Here is a 20530-nt window from a genome sequence, read left to right as displayed (position 1 = left end):
TATGAAAATCAAGAAAAGAAGTCGCTTACACATTTGTGTCTGGAAATAGCTTTATAAAAGCTCATTCTTTGATCCTAGGAGTTGGGAAAATCAAAGATTTTTTTATTTTAGGCTTACAGCTTTTGAGTCTTCCACTTCTGTCTGAGTGGTGAAACTGGGGAGAGCAAATTCTGTGACTGATTTCAGGGGCTTGGGTCTGGTACAGGAACTCTCCCTTTGTTGCACAGTCAAAAAGCTCACAAATCTGAAGAGACTTGGAAGAATTTGTGTGGACTGAAATAGGAAGGTGAGATGTGAATTCAGAAAAGCTTGTAGGCTGTAGGTGGAAAGGAGTTATAAGATAAAGGATAACTCCTTGTGCATGGACTGCTGCATGGGTGCAAGGAGAGGGAGCAGGACAGCAGATGGGCAGAGGAAGGGGCACAAGGCAGATGGAGAAAATCAGTTAAAAGATACAAAGAACTAGCTAGCTTCCAGATCCTTCCAGTTCAAACCATTCTATGATTCTGTGATCTCAGCTGCCTCTGGTAGTTCCTTGCCTAGCTTTACTGTCTGGTTCTTTTTTTAAATAGTCCCCTTTTTGATTTAGTTTAGTAGGCATGCACACAGACAAGAACACAAACAGGAAAACTAATGCTCATATAATATTATAGACAAGAAGGATTTTTTATCCTCCAAATTATCATAGTGGTGTTATTGATTTACAACAGAAGCAGGAGAAATATTCTGTTTAGAAGAGTGGATGTTTTATGATTTAATTTTAACATTGGAAGGAGGATCTGGGGAACTAAAGGTGTGTCAGCCTGACATCGGTGCCAATGAAGGTTGTCGTGGTTTTAAACCAGTAACTAAAAAAATTACTTATTTCTTGCTGTGAGATATGGATTAGAACAAGAGCAAAACAGGCTTAAAACTTAAAAGGAATAAAGGAAGTTTATTAACAAACTACAATAATAAGAACACTAGAATAAACTTCCAGAAAACTCTTTTTATCCCCTACTACCCACGTCTCATGTTGTCATGTGAACATTCTCTTGTTCGCATGACAACAGAGACAAAAACTTTGGAACTCTGGTGGTTGAAACAGTCCCAATTCCTGCTACAGTCTTTTCATCAGTCTTTGTAGAGAAACAGAAGTCTCTTTCTGCTAATCTATGGAGTTTCTCACAAGAAAACTATTTCTGCTATAGTTTTCTATTGCCCTGATGTCAGCTGCCCAGAACTGCTGTTATCAGAGCTCACTCCTCCCATTTCACATCACTCTGAGGTGTGTATGGGCCATGAGTTTAGGGATGTCATTTTAAGGATGAGTTATTCAAAGGCAAAAGTCTTCTTTATCTGTCTCTGTGAGCTTCACTAGAAAACAGTTTTCTCATTGCCCCCCAAGGCTTCAAATCTTCACTTCACTCTATTCCAGCACTTCACTGTATCACAATCACTCTACTTTTTACTCAAAATTTACACTTTGAACACTCTATTCCTCCCTATATACTATCATGAATTAAAGGAGTTTTTTCAAGACTTTATTGTCCATTTCCATAGCCTCAACAGAAAGGTATTTCAGCTCATAAAGCATCTCCTTATTTTCTACCTTTTCTGAAACTTAATTCTTTTCTTTACTGTCTCTGATAGTTTTATAAAGTCTCTTTACATGTTGATCACTCTCTTTGTTTCTCTGGATAAAAAGATTAATCTGCAAGTCTCATCTGGGTAATGAAAGGGTTAAAATCTTGCCCAGGTTTTGTAGATAGTTCTGTGATCTCTGCCAGAGCAGCAGCTGGAGCTGTCTGCGATGGAAGATTCCTCATAGCTGCTCTGGAGAGTGTGGTTGCTGTCTCAGCTTGCCACAGGTCAAGAGCTTTTTTCCCTTTCTTTACTCGGCAGTCTCTGGTGAATTCCATCATGACAAAAACTGCAGCCGAGCCAGGGACCGGCCTGGCCCGGCCAGAGCCCGGGACAAGCCCCGCAGGCCCCATCTCCCGGCCGGGAGCCGCTGGGCCCAGCCCAGCCCCTGCCCGGCCACATGGCCTGGGAAGGGAACGGGAGGCCTGGAGCTCTGCCACCCTTCACAGCCAGGAAACAAAGAGAACAAGAGATCTCTAGCTTTACCTCTTAAGGTAGGGTTCACAAGTTGATCCCACTTTTCAATGGTCAAAACTGCTGTCAATTCCCAGTAATGACCGATAATTGGTCAGGAGAAAAGACTCCCATCAGTCCCCAGCAACTTCAACTTCCTTAGCTCCAAAAACCACCTTAAAGGTAAAGCCACCCCATGACAAAGGTCATGGAGCCAATCATCTTGAATGCCATCATTCAAGAAGTACAGAACAATCAGGGTATAAGGTCTAGCTGGCATGGGTTTATGAAAAGGAGATCTTCCTTGACCAGCCTTGTCTCCTTCTGTGACAAAATGACCTGCTTATTGGATGAGGGAAAGGCTGCGGATGTTGTCTATCAGAGTTTAGTAAAGCCTTTTACGTAATTCTCCACAGCACTGTTTAGCCAGGAGAAGAGGTGGCTCAGGGAGACCTTATCACTCTACCACCACCTGAAAGGAGGCTATACTCAGTGGGATTCAGTCTTTTCTCCCATGTAGAAAGTGACGGGTTGAAATGAAATGGACTGGAGTTGCACCAGAGGAGGTTTACATTAGATATTAGGGAAAAAATTTCATTGAAAGAGTTGTCAAGCATTGTAACAGACTGCCCAGGGAAGTGGTGAAGTCACCATCCTTGGAATTGTTAAAAATACATGTGGATGTGGCACTTGAGGATATGTTTTAATGGTAAACATGATCATGGTGTTAGGTTGATAATTAGGCTTGATGATCTTAAAGTCTTTTCAACCTTAATTATTATATGATGCTACGGTTTCTTATGGTTGTATTTGTAAACCAATGATTTGAAGTTCAACTACTTTGTGCACATTGTGACTGAGATGGTCACCAATCACCACTTTGCCCATGAATCCCTCTGTTTTCAAACAACAAATCTAGGTGGGCATGTTTCCTAGTCAGTTCCCTTAATATCTCCACCAAGAAATCATCTCCAACATGCTTTGGGACTGCTTGTGCCCATTGTATGGTGTTCCTAACTGAGGTCTAAGAAGTTAAGATCACTCATAAGGACAAGGACAGCTGACCTAGAGATATTCCTTAATTTTTTATGGAATAATTCCTTAGTGTCATGGTCCCAGATGGGTGATTGATAGTATACTCTCACAACAACATGCATCTTTATCCTTCTCAGAGACTCTTAACCATGTCATCATCAACCCCTCCCTCATATAAAGAGCCATCCCTTGACTTGCCTGTCCTACCTATGCTTCCTGAAGAGTCTATAACTATGCTATAACACAAGAACAAAATGAATCAACAGTATTGTTTGGTAAAAAAAATTTCTTAAATGTAAGATCCTTTAACCCACATTACTTTGCACTTAAGTTGTTAATAACCCTGAAGTCTGGGGCCACATAATTATACCACAGTTTGCACCTGAGCACTACACAAAAGGCATACAATACATTTCATGCACTGTATCATTCAGTTGCTTTATATTTCAGACCTTTGATTCAAAGTGCTGAATTATTTGTCTTCCTTGTGCACAAGTACTGTAAATAAAGCTTCAAAATTACTTGTGCCAAGAGGTTGCTTGTGCTTCTATTCTTTTGAAACTCATTTTTTGCAGACTGTGGCCTGCATAGGTCAAATAGAGAAGAATGTAGGCATTGACTCTTATGCAAACCTTGTTCATATATCATCCTCTGGCCTTCTTGAATATAAGGATGAACTGTTAATCACATCATAATAAGATCATCCTTCTCTTTTTTATTATGTTCTGACAGAAGGGACACAACATTAAACTTCCTTGGGAGTCTGAGCTGCATTTCATGAGCAGTTGAAGTTTGTATTTCTCAGATTGTTGGAAGCAAACCCACTCAACTGTGTGTAACAGGATGAGATGGGGGAAGAGCAGAAGGGAAATTGCAGAACTAATCTTACTCTATGAGCTTCATTTTGTGCACCTAAAATGCTTATGAGGAGTTACAGGTGACTTCCAACAGCTCTGTGAAAACTGCGTCCATTTTGAGAGAATTTAAAGCCATGGGAACAGGCAATGGTGAGGTGTTTGGTGTGTTTAATTCTCTATGCTCCCTGATGCATGCCTGGATTCTGCTCTGAAGGTCTGACAGTTCAGCCTGGTGGGAAGCATTCCTCTCTCAGCAGCATTCTTTTAGCTGATATTTGTCTGTAAACCTTATTTTTAAGCATTCCACTGCCCTAGTGCAAGTACACATTTCTGGCTTTCTTGGTAAGAGTATTTGATGTTTGCAGCTTTGCTGGCAGCTCTTGTCATAGACTCCTAGAGGTTTTAAAAGTCAAACACTCAGAGCCTTTTTCTGAGGCAGTGGACTGTGGGGAGTGAAACCTGAGTGTTTTCACTGTACAAGTGCCTCTCTCAGTTTGTCAGGCTCTGTTGTCAGTGCAGGTCTCTCCTGTGCTGAGTGGTGGCTGCCCCTGTCTGGCAGCCAAGGCTGCACCCATCAGGGCTGGGTGGAGGATTGGGAGAGCAGCTTCCGAGCAGCTCTTGGGTAGAGGTAAAGCTCTTGGGTAGAGAAAAGCCAGGCTAATAAGTTAAGGAAAAAAGAAAAAGGCAAATTGATGCGAAACTGATCACTCACCACCTCCTGGCAGCAGACCAGTGCCCAGCAAGCCTCTGAGTGATGGCTGCTTTCGCTAAATCTACCTCCTTCCACCTCTCCCCCCCAGTTTTATTGCTGAGCATGGAACCTTAATGGCATGAGTTATGCCTTTAGTCATCTGGGCTCTGTCATTGTGGCTGTGCCCCCTCCCAGACTCTGGCTCACCCACCAGTGTGAGAAGGCCTTGAGGCTCTGCAAGTTCCCCAATAGGCATAATGCTGGTGTGCATTCCACACTGCTCTGTCACCAGTCTATACCAGGGTACCACAGGGCTGCTATGGAGAAAACAGGCCGCATCCCAGCCAGACCCAATATGGTTGTTGTGAGTGATGAATGGGGTGTGATTGTGGATACTCATGTCTGTCTTTTCCAGGCCTGTGTTGAGCTATACTTGTAAGAAAACATAAAAGAAGGCAACAAATAAAAGAAATTGTACAGAATAGGCAAATCATAGAGACTTGCTGAATTCCCTGCTTAGATTAGGTGTTGTGCCCCATGCCTGCACATAGATATCTACTCTAATTAGCAGGATCCATAGTGGATGGCTTTCATCTGACACTAAAGGAAGAGCTCATTTTTGGCAGAATTATGATAGTGCTATATTGTAGTTACAATCAAAACATTTTTGATAGGCTATTATGATTAGTCTAACACATAATTGATTATTATTAAAATTCCAGAGGATTTCTACAAAACAAATTAACATAGTACAAGCTGTAAGTAGCATAATACAGAATTTATAATAAATTTTAACTTATAATTTCCAATCACTAAATCCTAATTTAATTTTTGATACCTAGTGACTTGAACCCTGTGCAGATCAAGTCAAATCTTAGTCCATGCTTTGCTCTGTCAATAACAATTATAATTAGACTCTCAAAACATATAGAAGAGTCACTCCCTGCATCCTCAGAGGATGCGAACAATGGTGGAGGCATCCCTGTTCCCTGGAGGTTGATGGGTTTCACTGTCCAGCAGCAGCTCTGGTTCAAGTCCCCTCTTATGCCTCATAACTGGTTGGATCTCTAGACAGGGGGCTGCTGCAATTCACCTCCCTCTTCCATGGGGGCCTGGTAGGCCAGAAGGGTAGGGACAGTAAGGAGAGGAGCAGTCACCTGGTGCCCAGGAACCTCAAGGATGGGAGGGAGGAGAAAAAAACTCTTTGGGTTTTCTTCTGGGTTCACAGAACCTTCAGGGCCTGAAAATGAGGTGAAGGGCAATGAAGATGTGATCCACTCGGTGACAGGTGATGGCAGCTTGCCTCGTGAATTGGCATTAAATAACTCCATGAGCAGGGGTTGAAGCAGGATGTACCATTGGCAGTGGCACATATCAACATTTCACTTCTAGAGTGACTTTTCAAGGAAGGCAAGAATGAGGCATTTTCCACTGCCCCTCAGCTCTGAAGAGACCCCCTGTCCCACCAAGGCTTGCAGGGGTACAGTTCAGAGAACAGTGGTGTGAAAGCAAAGGGAAAATCTGGCTCCAGCTCCTGCCAGGGAGGAAGGTCACAGGGCTGGGAAGGAAAGCTTGCACCACTGTAAATGGCAGGGCTTTGGACTTGGTTAAACCAGTAAAAAGACTTAGAACATTATGCTATGATGTATCTGCAACTATATCTAGATACATATAATATATACACTATAAAAAATACATTCCTGTTGCATATAGGTGTTTCCATGTGTAAATATACATACATAGAGGGGGACAAGAAATCAATCCATTGCAAGTGCAGTTCATGACATTAGAATCAAAATAATCTCTATTGAATAGTAGCCCTCACAGATAGAAATGTTATTCACAGTTTTCAAAAAGGCATTATCAAGGCCTAAAATAAATGAGAAAATTATGTCTCATGGTCTTTAGAACTCCATAAATTGATGGGCATGCATGTTTAATGTGACCTGTGTTACAGTAGCTTGCCTGCCATAATCTTAAGCCTTTATTCAAATGGAGCTACTCTCCTGCTATGTGATTTGTTTGGGTCCACCAGTGTCTGAGTCCATGCTGTCCTGCAGGGGCTCTTCCAGTGCTCCCTCAGTGCTCTTGCCTGAAGATGACTTCATAAACCATGGCAGGATTACCTAAATGAACCATGAAAAAAGGCTAGCAATGTCATCACTAAGAAACAGGATTTGAGGATATCCCACTTAAAATTGTCAAACTTCTTCTGAACCTGCCAGTTTTATGATTTTCCCCCAGTTTCTCCATTTCTGTGCACCATCACTTCCAGCATTACTGTCTTGGCACTTCTCCTCCTCATCATCCCTCAGAGAAAAGAAGGAATGATGTCTGTGGCTACTCTGTCTTTCCTGCCCTGAGGAAGGGGCAAGCAGAAGGGACACAGTTGCAGTGCTCACCCTCGAGAGCTTGGAAAATAGCTCCATCTTATTTCAGCTATTTCTGGATGTCTTCTGGCTCCCTTGAAAGTAACTCATTTTCAAAAACAAGAGTGCTGGGCACCTTTGCTTTGAACAACGATTTTAACCTGTTATAAACCAAACTGTCAGTCCTGGTACTGAGGTAGTCTAGGACAGCTTAATCTTTCAGAAAAGGCAATGCCTGTTTCTGTGGTATTAGTGGCTCCCTTGGCCACATCTCAGCACCCTGGGTAATCTCTTAGCACAGATCTGTCTGTGTGTCCTCCCTCACCACTTCTGTTTATTGTTTTGGTTATTTTTAGTCCCCGCAAACACATTTCTGCAACGACTACCAGCAACATCATTTTGAAAATTCAACTTACATATTTCAAAAGCTGAGCAAGCTAACTGGCTTTCTTGAATCATTTTGTGGGAAAATTATGCCGTATTTCGCTGAACGCTGCATTAGCCATGAATAGATGGAGCTGTACCCTTATTCCTGAAATGAGGGTCAGCACTTCAGAGAAAACACATTGCAGCAAGACTTTAAGACTGTAAATAAGCTACCAAGATTTAAAATAAACACGGTGGAATACTGATTTTGACAAATGCGATAAAGCAACCTCCTGCAGACAAAGGAAAGAAAAAAAGGAAATGCGAATTCACCAATCTGATTACAAGCCAACTTTCAACCAAACTTGTAGATGAAGAATTAAGACAATTAAGCACTTCTGCTTTAACTTAAACTATTTTCCTCACTCACAGTAGCCGTAATATACATTTGCTCTTACCAGTAGGTCCTCCCCTAACAAATAATGAAGCAGGAAGTACTTTTCTGCTTTCAGTTACTTTGTATTTCAGGAGAGGTGAAAGAGATTTTGTGCAATTTCTGAGGGAAACTGAACTTTTAAAGTCAGTAAACCTGATTTTAAACCTAAACTCCCTGTGCCTCTAAAAAATCAAGTTATTGTCCAGAAGTCCTGGGCTTCTGAAAGCTCCCCTCCATTTACCCTGCCCTCATCACTTCAAGGGAATTATTGCTGTATTTTGCTTACCACATTTCATAGATTAAAAAAATTAAGGAGGGCTCTACATTTTTCAAGCACTCAGCTTAAGCTGCAGTTTCACTTTACATAGACTTGAAACTCCTTGAGCCCTTAGCTGGTTAAGTTCCTAATGATATAACAAAAAAAGATCAACCTGAGAGCAAAAGAAACTGCTAAGTGTCAGTACAGCTATTAAAATTTCCAGTTTGTAGTCATAGAATGTGAGGGAGCACCTGACAAAAATTACAGGGCTGGGTGACTGGATGTTGTGTTTTTGAAAACCTTCATGCAAGCAAAGTGGACACCAAGCATGCCGTGTTCCAGCGACGTGTACCAGGGACATGGGTGGTCACTTGAAGAAATCAGTCACAATCCAGCTTGTGCACACTCTTCTACATAGTTTTCACTTCCTTGTGTTAAGTTTCCCGTGCCCTTACCATTATCCTATTGGTCTTGGTGTTGGTTCCCTTCCCCAAGTTCCTTTCACTTAACAGACATTTCTCCCAGACTTCTACATAAAATATTCAGCTTAAGAGATCTGTCTACTTATATTAGCACACAAAGAGATTCTTAGAAAGATCTGAAGCCTTGAAGCTATTAACTGGAGAAATAAATCCCAAATAATAATTATAAAAATTACTAAATTTCCATGTCAATTAACAGTTTTTGTCTCCATACAGCTTACAGTAAAAGAGAAAAAAAAAAAAAGGAACTTGAGCTTCTGCAATCTTTGTCGATCACATGAATATTACCCTTGTATAATGCTTTTGTCTCCTAGCTGATTCATCTCATACTCTGTCATTAAGGATTTTGAAGCTGCCTTCCTTTGGTGTTCAGATGAAGAGAAAGAAGATACGGTGTAGATTACTGTTGTCTTGAGTGGGTTATGTCGTGTTACATTCTCCTCTACACCTCTGCTTAACCACTGGAAACAACTTTGATGCTGTTCTCTTCTGCTCCAGTTTATGGTCTCTTCCAGAATCTAATCTGTCAGACCTGGAAGCACAAAGAATATGGTATGTTAAACTTTTTGGATTTGCTTTTTGACATTTTTGACTGGGACTGTTGTGAAAGATTTTCAAGAACATATTCTGCTTTTCTGTTTTCTAAATGGTCCAGTTTACTGTTATGGTTAGAAGCTGCAGAGCATTATAAAAGGAAAGGATTTATCTGTATTCCTATACTTCAGAATTAGCATAAAATATTTTCTACTTGCTGTAACTTCTCAGGTGTTTCTCTAACCTTTCCCCCATGAACAAATATATGGAACTCCAGCAGAAAACCTTCCTTCAGAAACATACAGCTGTACTGCTGCTGAATATTTGAAGAACACCCTAAATCATTAAGGGGTTTATACACATGCCAGTTAAGATCAGTATATTAGTTCTTTTTGAACTTCTTATAAAGCCAAGCATAGATCACAGAGAAAAGAACAGCTCACATACTCTAGCTGTACTTTTTAAGCAAGCCTCTCTTTGCAAGGACATTGCACAAGGCAGCATTGCTTTTTGGTCTTATTTAGAAGTCTTTTTGTTTGTTTCTGGTACTATAATGGATGCAAGGTTTTACACATACAAACAGCCAGATACAGCACCAGAATGTAAATCTTTACAGTTCAAATAGCTAATGCATTTAAAAAGATTAACAGGAAAGGGAAGAATATACAAAGAAATGAAGCACAAAGAGGTAGGCTGGCTCTGCAACAAACATTTCGGTCCCTGAAAAAACTGAAATATGTGAGAAACTTACAAACATATTCATGAAGACTTTCAAAACCCAGATTCTTTACACCTAATTCCAGACACCTAAATGTGCAGCATTAATCTCTGTTTGGTATGTAGTAAGCCAGAGCTTTCTACATCTTCAGAGCCAAGAAGCAGCTGGAGAGGGATCTCTCAGTCTATCTCTGTCTTTCTTCTCCCCTTCCTCTCTTCAATGTCAGTGCAGCCTAGGTTAATGACAATAAAATGAGAAAATTGGGTTAGCACCTAGAATTAAGGGTCTGAGTGCAATGGCTGTGTACAAGTTCATGTAAAAAGTTTGTGTCTTCAATCTTGACTGCAATCATGCCTTGCCCATGGCATGCTCTAATGCTTGGACAGTGTTTATTTTGGTTTATCACATCTTTAAAGGTTGAATCTAATTAGCTTTTCTTCCTGTTGCATTAAGTGTGTAGCAATTTGGCATAAAATAACCTCCCTTGCTTTCCAGCTGGTCCTCAGAAATCAGAGGGGCTGGGTGTGTGTATGGACTTAATTTCTGATTTGAGCCAATTTAGTACTACTAAGTCTAGTCAGGTTCCAGATACTGTTTCAGATGCAACAATAATCTGATTTACACTACATTCCTCATCTCATTCATGAACAGATTCACTGGTTGTGAGTATTACTGATTCATCACTGTAAGTCTGGTTTAGTTCAATAAGAACTTCCATGAACACAGATTGACCAATAGTGTAATTTATTGGATAATTGATAAATACACTAGACTTGCAACATACAAATGTACGGTGCTATGTAAGTGGTCCCAGTGCAAATCTTACCAAAGAAGCACCCCTAGTTTTGTGAAGTGAGAGAAATAACTCCATTGACTCATCTGTAAAATGGTTGTATTCTTGTTTTCTGCCAATGAAGATTTCAAATGCCAATTTATACTTTTGGGAGAAGTGGAAGCGAGACTGTGGTCAAATATTCTGTTACTGTTGTTATTAATGGGGGACAGAGAGCAGCAGCATATATGTAAATGAGGGACATCAGGAGAAACAAAGAGATTACAAAACTTTGTGTCTTGCACAAGGAAAGTACAGAATTGTGACATTTTAGCATTACTTCCTCTTCAACCTGGCTGGCTGAGGGTAAAAGGGTTACCCATTTCTGCCCGATATTGTATCACACTTCAGCATACCATCATGCCCAGTGTAATCCCTTAGCCACAAGGTTTCCTTTGGAAAACCCTTTACCACATATATAACACCATATCTCATGCCTGTAGGCCTCATTCCTGCACCTTCCTTGTTTTAAAGGAAGAAAAGCTGCTGGACTTTGATGTGCAGTGGCTGCCAGTATTGCCCTCTGTGACTGCATGTTCTGTGTCCATGGCTGGTGATAGCCAGCATTCACGATCTGCTCTGCTGTGCATCGTCAGATGCACATTAAAGGGTACCCATATAATACTGAAACATGTCTCGCAGTGCAGAGAGCCTGTATGGTTTCATTAGCAATGCTCTGCTATGCTCCATGGGCGCTTGCCTTGGCTAATGTTCCTGGACCAAAGTTCCATTGCTCTGCAATAAAAGATGGAGATAGGCAGCTGCTGGGACATTATGGGCCATTTGGTTTGGCTAGAAACTCTGTTTTTTCATTAGTCTCATAACATTCTTTATATGCATAAAATGCTGTGTCCACAGGGAAAAAAAGGAAAGGAAAAACTAACATATGCTTCCTGAAACTTATAATCCTACCTGCAAATCAATTTGTGGTCAGTGTGAAACAAGGACCCAAATTTAGCAGTTGTTGTTTATACCAGTGTCCTTTATACCAGTGTACAGATGAAATACTTTCATTGCATTAAACTAATACGTCCACATTTCCTTGGTTTTAGGTACCTTGTGCAAAGATGTCAAATGCATTGCCATTTATCTTGCTCTTCATATTCCCAATGCTGCTGTCTGGGGCTTGGTTTCCCAAAACTTTACCCTGTGATGTTAAATCTTCAGAAGGTGCTGTGACAGTGGACTGCACTGACCGGCGCCTTACAGAAGTCCCCAGAGGGATCCCTGGAAATGCTACCAACCTTACCCTGAGTATTAATCATATTCCCCATATCTACCCAACATCCTTCAATCATCTTGAAAACCTCGAGGAGATTGACTTCAGATGCAACTGTGTGCCTGTCAAGCTGGGGCCCAAAAATCATGTGTGCACCAGCCCCCTGAAAATTGAGAATGGTAGTTTTGCTGCCTTGACAAGATTGAAGGCATTGTACCTGGATGCAAACCAGCTGGCAGGAGTACCCCGAGGTCTTCCTGCTGCTTTAAGCCTGCTGAGTCTGGAAGCAAACAGTATCTTTTCTATCCAAAAAGCCAGCTTCTCGGAGCTAGGGAACATAGAGGTGCTGTATCTTGGACAGAACTGTTACTACCGCAATCCATGCAATGTTTCATTTGAAATTGAGAAAACAGCCTTTCTGGGGCTGAAAAAGTTAACAATACTATCCCTGAAGTCCAACAACTTAACACAAATTCCTCCCAATTTGTCATCTACTTTAAAGGAATTGTATATTTACAACAACATGATTCAAGAGATTCAAGAGCAGGATTTAAGTGGTCTTCCCAACCTAGAAATTCTCGACCTAAGTGGCAATTGCCCACGTTGCTATAATGCCCCATATCCCTGCGTTCCCTGTCCCAAGAGCTCCATTCAGATACATTCAAATGCTTTTGATTCTTTGGAAAAATTAAGAATTTTGCGGCTTCACAGTAACTCTCTACAGAGCATACCCAGCAGCTGGTTTAAAAACTTCAGGAATCTCAAAGAACTTGACCTCTCCCGAAATTTCCTCATGAGGGAGATTGGAGATGCTCAGTTTTTGACATTTATCCCCAGTCTTGTGCAGCTTGATCTGTCCTTTAATTTTGAAATGAAGATGTATTCTCCCTTCTTGGGTCTTTCTGAGACATTTTCTACCCTCTCTAACCTAGAAATCCTGAGACTCAAGGGTTATGTCTTTAGAGAGCTGAGGGCACAAGATCTATATCCACTGCTCAGTCTTAGGAATCTAACTATGTTGGATCTCGGGACTAATTTTATTAAAATTGCAAACCTAACTGTGTTTGATGAATTCCCAGCTCTTAAGTTCATTGATCTCTCAGTGAATAAAATTTCTCCTTCTTCAGGGGAAGGCAACCTCTATGGATTTTGCTCTAATCCTGCCATTTCAGCCGAGCAATACAACAGACAAGTACAACAAGAGATGCATTATTTTAGATATGATGTGTATGAGCGAAGTTGCCGTTCCAAAGACAAAGAGGATTCTTCTTACCAGTCTTTAGTTAAGGAAGATTGCCTTAACTATGGAAAAACATTGGATTTAAGCAGAAACAATGTATTTTTTGTTAACCCCTCTGACTTTCAGGGGCTTAGCTCCCTGAAATGTCTTAACTTGTCAGGTAATGCAATAAGTCAAACTTTGAATGGAAGTGAATTCTTTTACTTGTCTGGATTGAAATATCTGGATTTTTCTAACAACAGGGTTGATTTGTTATACCAAACTGCTTTCAAAGAACTAAAATATTTAGAAATTCTAGATCTGAGCAATAACAACTATTACTTTCTGGCAGAAGGTGTTACTCACGTGCTAAGTTTTATGAAAAACCTACCCCACTTGAGGAAGCTGATGATGAATGACAATGATATTTCCACCACTATTGATACAGGAATGGAAAGTCAATCTCTTCGAATTTTAGAATTCAGAGGAAATCACTTAGATGTTCTCTGGAAGGATGGCAATGATAGATACTTGTCATTCTTCAAGAATCTGAGCAGCCTGGAAGAACTGGATATTTCCTTCAACTCACTCAGCTTTTTGCCTCATAGTGTTTTTGAAAAAATGCCTCCCAGTCTCAAGGTGCTCAACCTAACAAATAATCAGCTGAAGAGTTTCATTTGGGGAAACCTCCCCTCTCTGAAGAACCTGGTAACTCTGGACCTGAGCAATAACCTTCTGACTAATGTTCCCCGAGAACTGTCCAATTGCACTTCATCGCTGCAGGTACTGATCCTGCGAAACAATCGCATTCACGTGCTAACCAAACATTTTCTCAGGGGTGCTTTTGAACTGAGATACTTGGACCTCAGCTCAAATAAGATTGAAATAATTAAGAGATCTAGCTTCCCTGAAAATGTCATTAACAACCTGAAGATGCTGCTTTTGCACGGCAATCCCTTTAAGTGTAACTGTGAGGCTGTGTGGTTTGTCTGGTGGATCAACCGGACGCAGGTGACCATTCCTCTTCTGGCCACGGACGTCACCTGTGCTGGCCCAGGGGCACATAAGGGAAGGAGCGTGGTTTTCCTGGACCTGTACACCTGTGAGCTGGACACGTCCTATTTGATCCTGTACGCTCTGTCAGCTTCAGCCATCCTCGGCTTGGTGGTGTTCACTGTGATGAGCCATCTCTACTTCTGGGATGTGTGGTACAGCTACCATTACTGCGCTGCCAAGCTGAAGGGCTATCAGCGCTTGTCGTCACCAGCTGCTTGCTACGATGCCTTTATTGCCTATGACAGTGAAGATCCTGCTGTGAACGAGTGGGTACTGCAAGAACTGGTTGAAAGGCTGGAAAACCAAAAAGCCAGACAGTTCAATTTATGCCTGGAAGGAAGGGACTGGCTCCCAGGACAGCCGGTCTTTGACAACCTTTCCCAGAGCATTCAGCTGAGCAAAAAGACCATATTTGTGCTGACCAACAGGTATATTAAAAGTGGCCGCTTCAAGACAACATTTTATATGGCTCATCAGCGCCTTCTAGACGAAAAAATGGATGTCATTATCTTGATATTTCTTGAGAAGGTTTTGCAGCAGTCCCGCTATGTCCGTCTGAGGAAGAGGCTGTGCAGAAGTTCAGTCCTGGAATGGCCAACTAATCCTCAGTCTCAGCCCTACTTCTGGCAGTGCCTGAAAAATGCCATAGCTACGAGCAATTCTCTGGCATACAACAAGCTGCTCCAAGAAACTGTTTAGCTCTTCTCTCCCTGTAAATATTGTTATGATGCACAAGATCAAAATATCCGGAACAAAAGATACAGAACTGCATTTGCAGAAACTGTGTAAGCATGGAAGATATACCTCTTTGATTTTATTCCCCAAAATGATAGGCACAATTACTTTGAAATCAAATGATTTGAAGAGGAACTGTTTCTAGAACAGGTGTTTTGTTGACATGCACCTTTCTTTGCACTGATCACTGCACAGCAAGCAAAGATGCTGAAATGGGATGGTACATGAGATCAGGTTCTGTAGGGCTTGCAGGCTGCTTTGTGAAAGCAAGGCAGGGGAGCAGGACAGCAGAGAAGTTGAGGAATAGGTACAAGGCAGGTGGAGAAAATCAAGTAAACCAAGGAGGAAATGAGAATAGACAAAGAAATGCAGATAAAAAAAGAGAAAGTGGAAATGGTGGTAGAAAGGAGGAACATGCAGCTATACTAGAGCATGGTGGAAGTTCAGAAGCAGTTACTGCTGATTTCCAAATAAAATTTTCACTTTACGTTTCATCTGCCTCCTAGGCTGTTTGCTGAGCTGGATCCTCCTTGAAGACTTTAGGGCTTCTCTCTAATGTTATGCTATCAGTTTGAGGACCTTTTCCACCCAAGTCCTGAGTGATGATCCTTTCTGTATCAGCTGTCTCTTAGCTGCTCTAGCCAGGGCTGGGGCCTGAGGACATATCATTTTCCCCAAAAGAAAATTTAGACAGAATTTGGAAGTGCAAAGCATGTAAGATCAGGTCACACAAGGAAAGCACTTTTCCCAGTTTCTTTAGTCCTCCTTCATTTCCTTGTTCCCCAGGCAGGTGCTTCTCCCACAGCAGCTGATGGGGCACTACTAAACTCTTGAGACAGGAATGGGTCTGACTAGGGAAATCCTGAAAAAGTGAAGAAACTTAACCTGTGCCTGTTCCCCACTCTGTTTCACAGTACAGACTCATTGAAAACATGAGTATTTCAAGTGAAACCTTTTGTAATGGCAGCCTAAACCTCTGGGCATGACATAGGCAGGTTCTCTGCCTGATGTGATGATATCTGATTTGGGAGAAGCAGCACATTTTCACCTTGCTGGGTCCTTCTGTCTGTACCAGTCTGGGCAGCTTCTCCCCTCTTGTGCAAAGTTCTTTTTTTTTCTGGCAACCAGTCTTGGTGACATCTCTGGCTGATGTTGTCAATGTTAATTGCTTTAAACTTGTTTATTTCAGATGCTACCTGCATTTCCTCACATAAGTGTTCTGACTGGTCCTTTCTTTCAGCAACAAGACAAAAAAACAAAGAAATACAAGAAAAGAAACTTCATATAATAATATTACAGATAAGAAGGGCTTTTCCCCCTCAATTTTTCAGGACATTTTTATTGATTGGATACAGAAGTAGGAAAAAGATGAGGACCTGGTTAAAAACTGGGAGTTTTACAGTTGTATTTTAATAATGTGTATTTCTGGTGGTTTTGTTTGTAAGCCTAAACAATCTGTATCTTTAAATATGATAACATGAGCTGTAATGTGACTCTCTCCATAAGGTGATACTTGAAACAGGAACCTCTATCCCACAGTTACTCGCCCACCATCTCCTTCTGCCTCCCTACAAAATGTCTATTTGGAGCAGATCCTCTCTCTCAGCCTCACTGACAAGGGCAGGAACACCAGGTCACTTAGCCTTTCTGAGTTTGAGAGGAGAGGTATTTTATCCTCTTTCATTAAGAAGCATGCACAGGATGGGTATGATGAGTAGCAATGAGTATAAATTGATACAGATACTAAGGGAGTTGACCAGGAAAGGTATCCTCCTTGATCTGTTACTTGCTAAAAAGAAGGTCTCATGAATGAATTGGAGATTGGTGGACATTTTGGCCCATGAAGCATTGAATTTAAAATATCTTGTGACAGGAGGAAAATAGCCAGCAAAATTCTGAATGTGAAAAGGACAGACTTGAGGCTGCTCAGGGAAGTAGTTAGTAAGGCCCCTTGGGAAAATGGTTTTGAAGATGCTGGGATCTACCAGTGTGGTCAAAATTTAAACACCACTTCCTTGGCGCATGGGAGCATGTAATTCCAAAACACTGGAAGTCAAACTGGTGAGGCAGAAGGCTGGCTTGGCTGACCAGGGATCTTTCTCTGGAGCTAAGGCGGACAAAAGAAAGTGTATGGCCAGTGAAAGCAAGGTTGAGTGACTTGGGAGGATGCTGTGGTTTAAGCCCAACTGCAGCTAAGCACCACACAGTCACTCACTTCTCCACACCCTGGTGGGATGGGGAGGAGAATCAGAAAAGAAACATAACACTTGCAGGTTGAGATAAGAACAATTTAGTAGTTGAAATGAAGAAAAATATAATATTGCAACAACAACAAAAACAGTAAGAAAAGAGGAGGAGAGAGAGACCATGAGTGACAAGTGATGAATAATGAATAGCTCACCACCTGCTTACTGATGCACAACCCATCTCCAAACCACAATCAGATCCTTTTCTGTGTTATTCCACCAGTTTACATACTGACATGTATGCATGACATTCTCTGGCACAAGATACCCCTTTGGCCAGTTCAGGTCAGCTGTCACGGCTGTGCCCTCTCACAGCTCCTTGTGCACTTTCCTCTGGCAGAGCTTGGAGCTTGCTTGCCTGGTTGGTGTAGCTGTGTCCAAACTACAAAGCACTAAAGAGTCCTGAGGTTTCTGTACATCAGGGTGTTGTGATGGTGTAGCTTGTGATTTGGTGTGAGGACAGTTAGGAGGAGGAGCTATGGATTTTTGGCAAATTTTAAAATGGACTTCTGCAGATGCATTTACAAGTCTATGTGTCATTGTCCTTCAGAGGTGAGATCATAGACACATTTTATTAATATCTCATCCTAATGTAGGAGTTTAAGAGGGATGCAAGATTCAATTATTTTAATTGCAACCCAAAAGTAGGATTTTTCTCCATTAGCTCTGTAGTATTTGCATTGAGAACACTTGCAGTAAGGCAAGGTAGCTGCTGCTCAAGGCTAACATGTGCAGCAAGTTAGTCTTGAATAACCACGTCATGTGGACATCAAAATATCTGAAGTACTATAAACACTCACTGTTATGACCAAAGATGTTCTGCATCCATTGCTACTTCCTTAGAAAAATTGTAACAGACCATGGCTAGACCTGGTATTTAGCCTATGTGGCCTGGAAGAGCATACATGGAATACAAGAAACAGAAAGAGGATAAGGGAAGAAGAATATTGGTGAATTAATTGAATTTTTACCATTCTTATGGAATTGGCAAAAAAAAAAAAAAACAAAAAAAGAGGTGCTATTTACATTACTGTCATTAGTGTGGCACAAAAACAGTAATCACTGGAAGTTGGTAAGAAGCATCTATACTTACAGCACAGATTTATATGACTGCAAAAGTCCCATCTGATCTCTTTGATCTCTCTTTTTAAGAACTGACATATGAGGAACTTGTAGGTGCCTCCCCTGTGAGAAAAATTTATATTTGAAGGGACTTCTGAAATCAAAGCAGGTCTAATTTCAACATAGCTTGTTTAGTCTCTTGTTCTGCAATAAAATTGGAGTGCTATGTAGCAAACATGATATCCCATAAACTTTATAACAGCATCTTTAAAAATACACTGTGTAGTAGATCACACTGGGGAGTCAAATAAGCCCTCTAAAACAGAGAATCTGTTTTTTGTCTTCTGAATAACCCTGCCTTTTCATTTCCTCAATCTTGTTATGAAAGTATCTGCCTGCAGAAATTAACCCTATGATAGGTTATTCATTTGAAAAAAAAATTTGCCACAGGCCAAATTTCTCCATATACTACGAAGAAGATCATTTTGGTTATAATTACTCAACTTCACTGAAAGTGTGGAAGTCAATTTCCTAATTTGGGAAGACAGACTGTGTGTCCAAAGACAAAAGACATACATGTTAATCCATCATTATCTCTAGGAGTATATAAGTGCCAAAAATAAAGCACAGTCAAATAATTTCTACTAAATCCATATGCTGCTGCTGAAATGGAAAAGGGAATCTGGATATCTGTTGTGGTGCATTGTTGTTCATTATGTTTGATTCAGTTACTTCTGTATGGTAATTGTAAATTGTACCCTGCCTTGTTAATACTTTAGTCCCACTTGTGCCCTCCTACCCCAGTTGCCAATCCACCCTGACACCTGCCCCTTGTTCCTAAATGTTGCCTCCCATTAAGCTGTCAATCCTCCCTTGTGCCAACCCCCTGCCTGGACTGCCCCCTTTGGAATTCCCCTGTTCCTCTGAGCCCCATTGGTCCATGTGTCCCACTCTCTTCCCCTTGTGTTCTCCATTGGTTTATGTATTATGTAACCCCACCTTGTGTTCCTCCCCTAGGTCTTCCCTATTTGTTTATTATTCGTACATGCCCCTTCCTCCTCCCTTTATATAAGTTGCTGTACCTTTGTGTCTTTTGTCTTTCATCCCTGGAACCTGCAAGAGAATAAATCCTTTTTGGCAGCCACATGGAAGACCTCTCCCTCATCCTTGTTCCTGCCCTCAATGCTGGACAGCCTGTGCTGTAGAGCACAAGCCCTAAGCTGCCCTGCTTTCCGGGAGCAGCCCACGCTCGGCCCAGTGCTGGGAGCTGGCTGGGGAAAAATCCGGCACCGCGTCAGATATCCAATTTTGAAAAGCAACCTGCATGCTTTCCTTATTTAATGAGCTCTTAGGCGTTATTATACAAGGAATTATTTAATTAAAAAATAGCCAAAATCAAGTGTGTACCTGGTGAGAAATTTTTAATTTGGGTGTGTAAAGTATCGGACTGTAGGAAGGCCTACTAAGTTCTGAAAACTAAGGTGGTTAGGTGGGTTTCTTTGGTGGAACAGTATCTTTGTTCAAGATATTCAGTCCTGAACTAAAGAAGTGTACCAGAATAGCCACTGATCAAACTCCATGGCCTTATCTCTCTTTGTTTTCTTTCTTTTATTGCTTCTGCATACTGCTAAGGGCAATATTTTGAGCAAAAGCATCTCTAGGTAACTGGAGTTTTTTTTAAAGAGAACCACACATAAAATCGAAACCATCCTTGCAGTTGAGAATTCAGAAACATATAAGGAAATAAAGTTTCCATCTTTTTCTAGCAATGACATTATTGTAAGAGTGGTAATAGATTTATGTAATTCTGGAAAAGCTGGCAAGCTGTAAAATGGAAGGTTTCCCCTTTTGGTTTCTGAATATTTTCCTGAGTATTTTCTTTCATTTTACAAGCTAAGTTCTAGTCACACTGTCTTAGCTATGTTGTTTATCTATGTCACATTCCCCATAGTAATATCTGCAACTCTGGTATCATATATCTTATCAGTATTTTATTAAGATTCCACAAGAGTGAGAAGGTCTGGAAGTATGTGTTACTTAAAAACACACATGCCCGGTCTTGTATTTTCCTGCAGACAGAGTAGTTTTCAAATAAAAATTAAGCTGTAAATAAGTCCTTTGTGAATATGCCTTCTTTTCTTGACATAATTTTTTTATCCTTTTGCTTTGCTAACTGAATAAATAATTGAAATCTAATTTTCAACTGATCTCCCACAGTGACAAATTGCTTTTAATGTAGAACAAAGGAAAATTTCCTGAAACATAGAACAAGAGAAGTTTAAACTTATATTCTTATTAGCTGGTTTGCAGATGATTCTTTGCCATAATTTACCCAGAA

General features: G+C 41.0%; 1 protein-coding gene across 1 annotated transcript; it reads left to right on the top strand.

The window, feature by feature from the left end:
* Positions 1-9037: 9037 nt before the first annotated feature.
* LOC102104620 (toll-like receptor 7) lies at positions 9038-20305 on the top strand. The gene is made up of 2 exons (XM_014250948.2): positions 9038-9123; positions 11708-20305. Exons 1-2 carry the CDS (start codon positions 9121-9123, stop codon positions 14846-14848), a joined length of 3144 nt encoding a protein of 1047 aa, XP_014106423.2. The 5' UTR covers positions 9038-9120; the 3' UTR covers positions 14849-20305.
* The last annotated feature ends 225 nt before the right edge of the window (positions 20306-20530 follow it).

This window comes from Pseudopodoces humilis, chromosome 2 (assembly GCF_049639895.1).
Source record: "Pseudopodoces humilis isolate 2021_Gansu_Grassland_sample_001 chromosome 2, ASM4963989v1, whole genome shotgun sequence".
NCBI classification, from domain to species: Eukaryota; Metazoa; Chordata; class Aves; order Passeriformes; family Paridae; genus Pseudopodoces; species Pseudopodoces humilis.
Note: the sequence above shows the minus strand (reverse complement) of the source record. Positions and strands in the feature narration are given on the sequence as shown.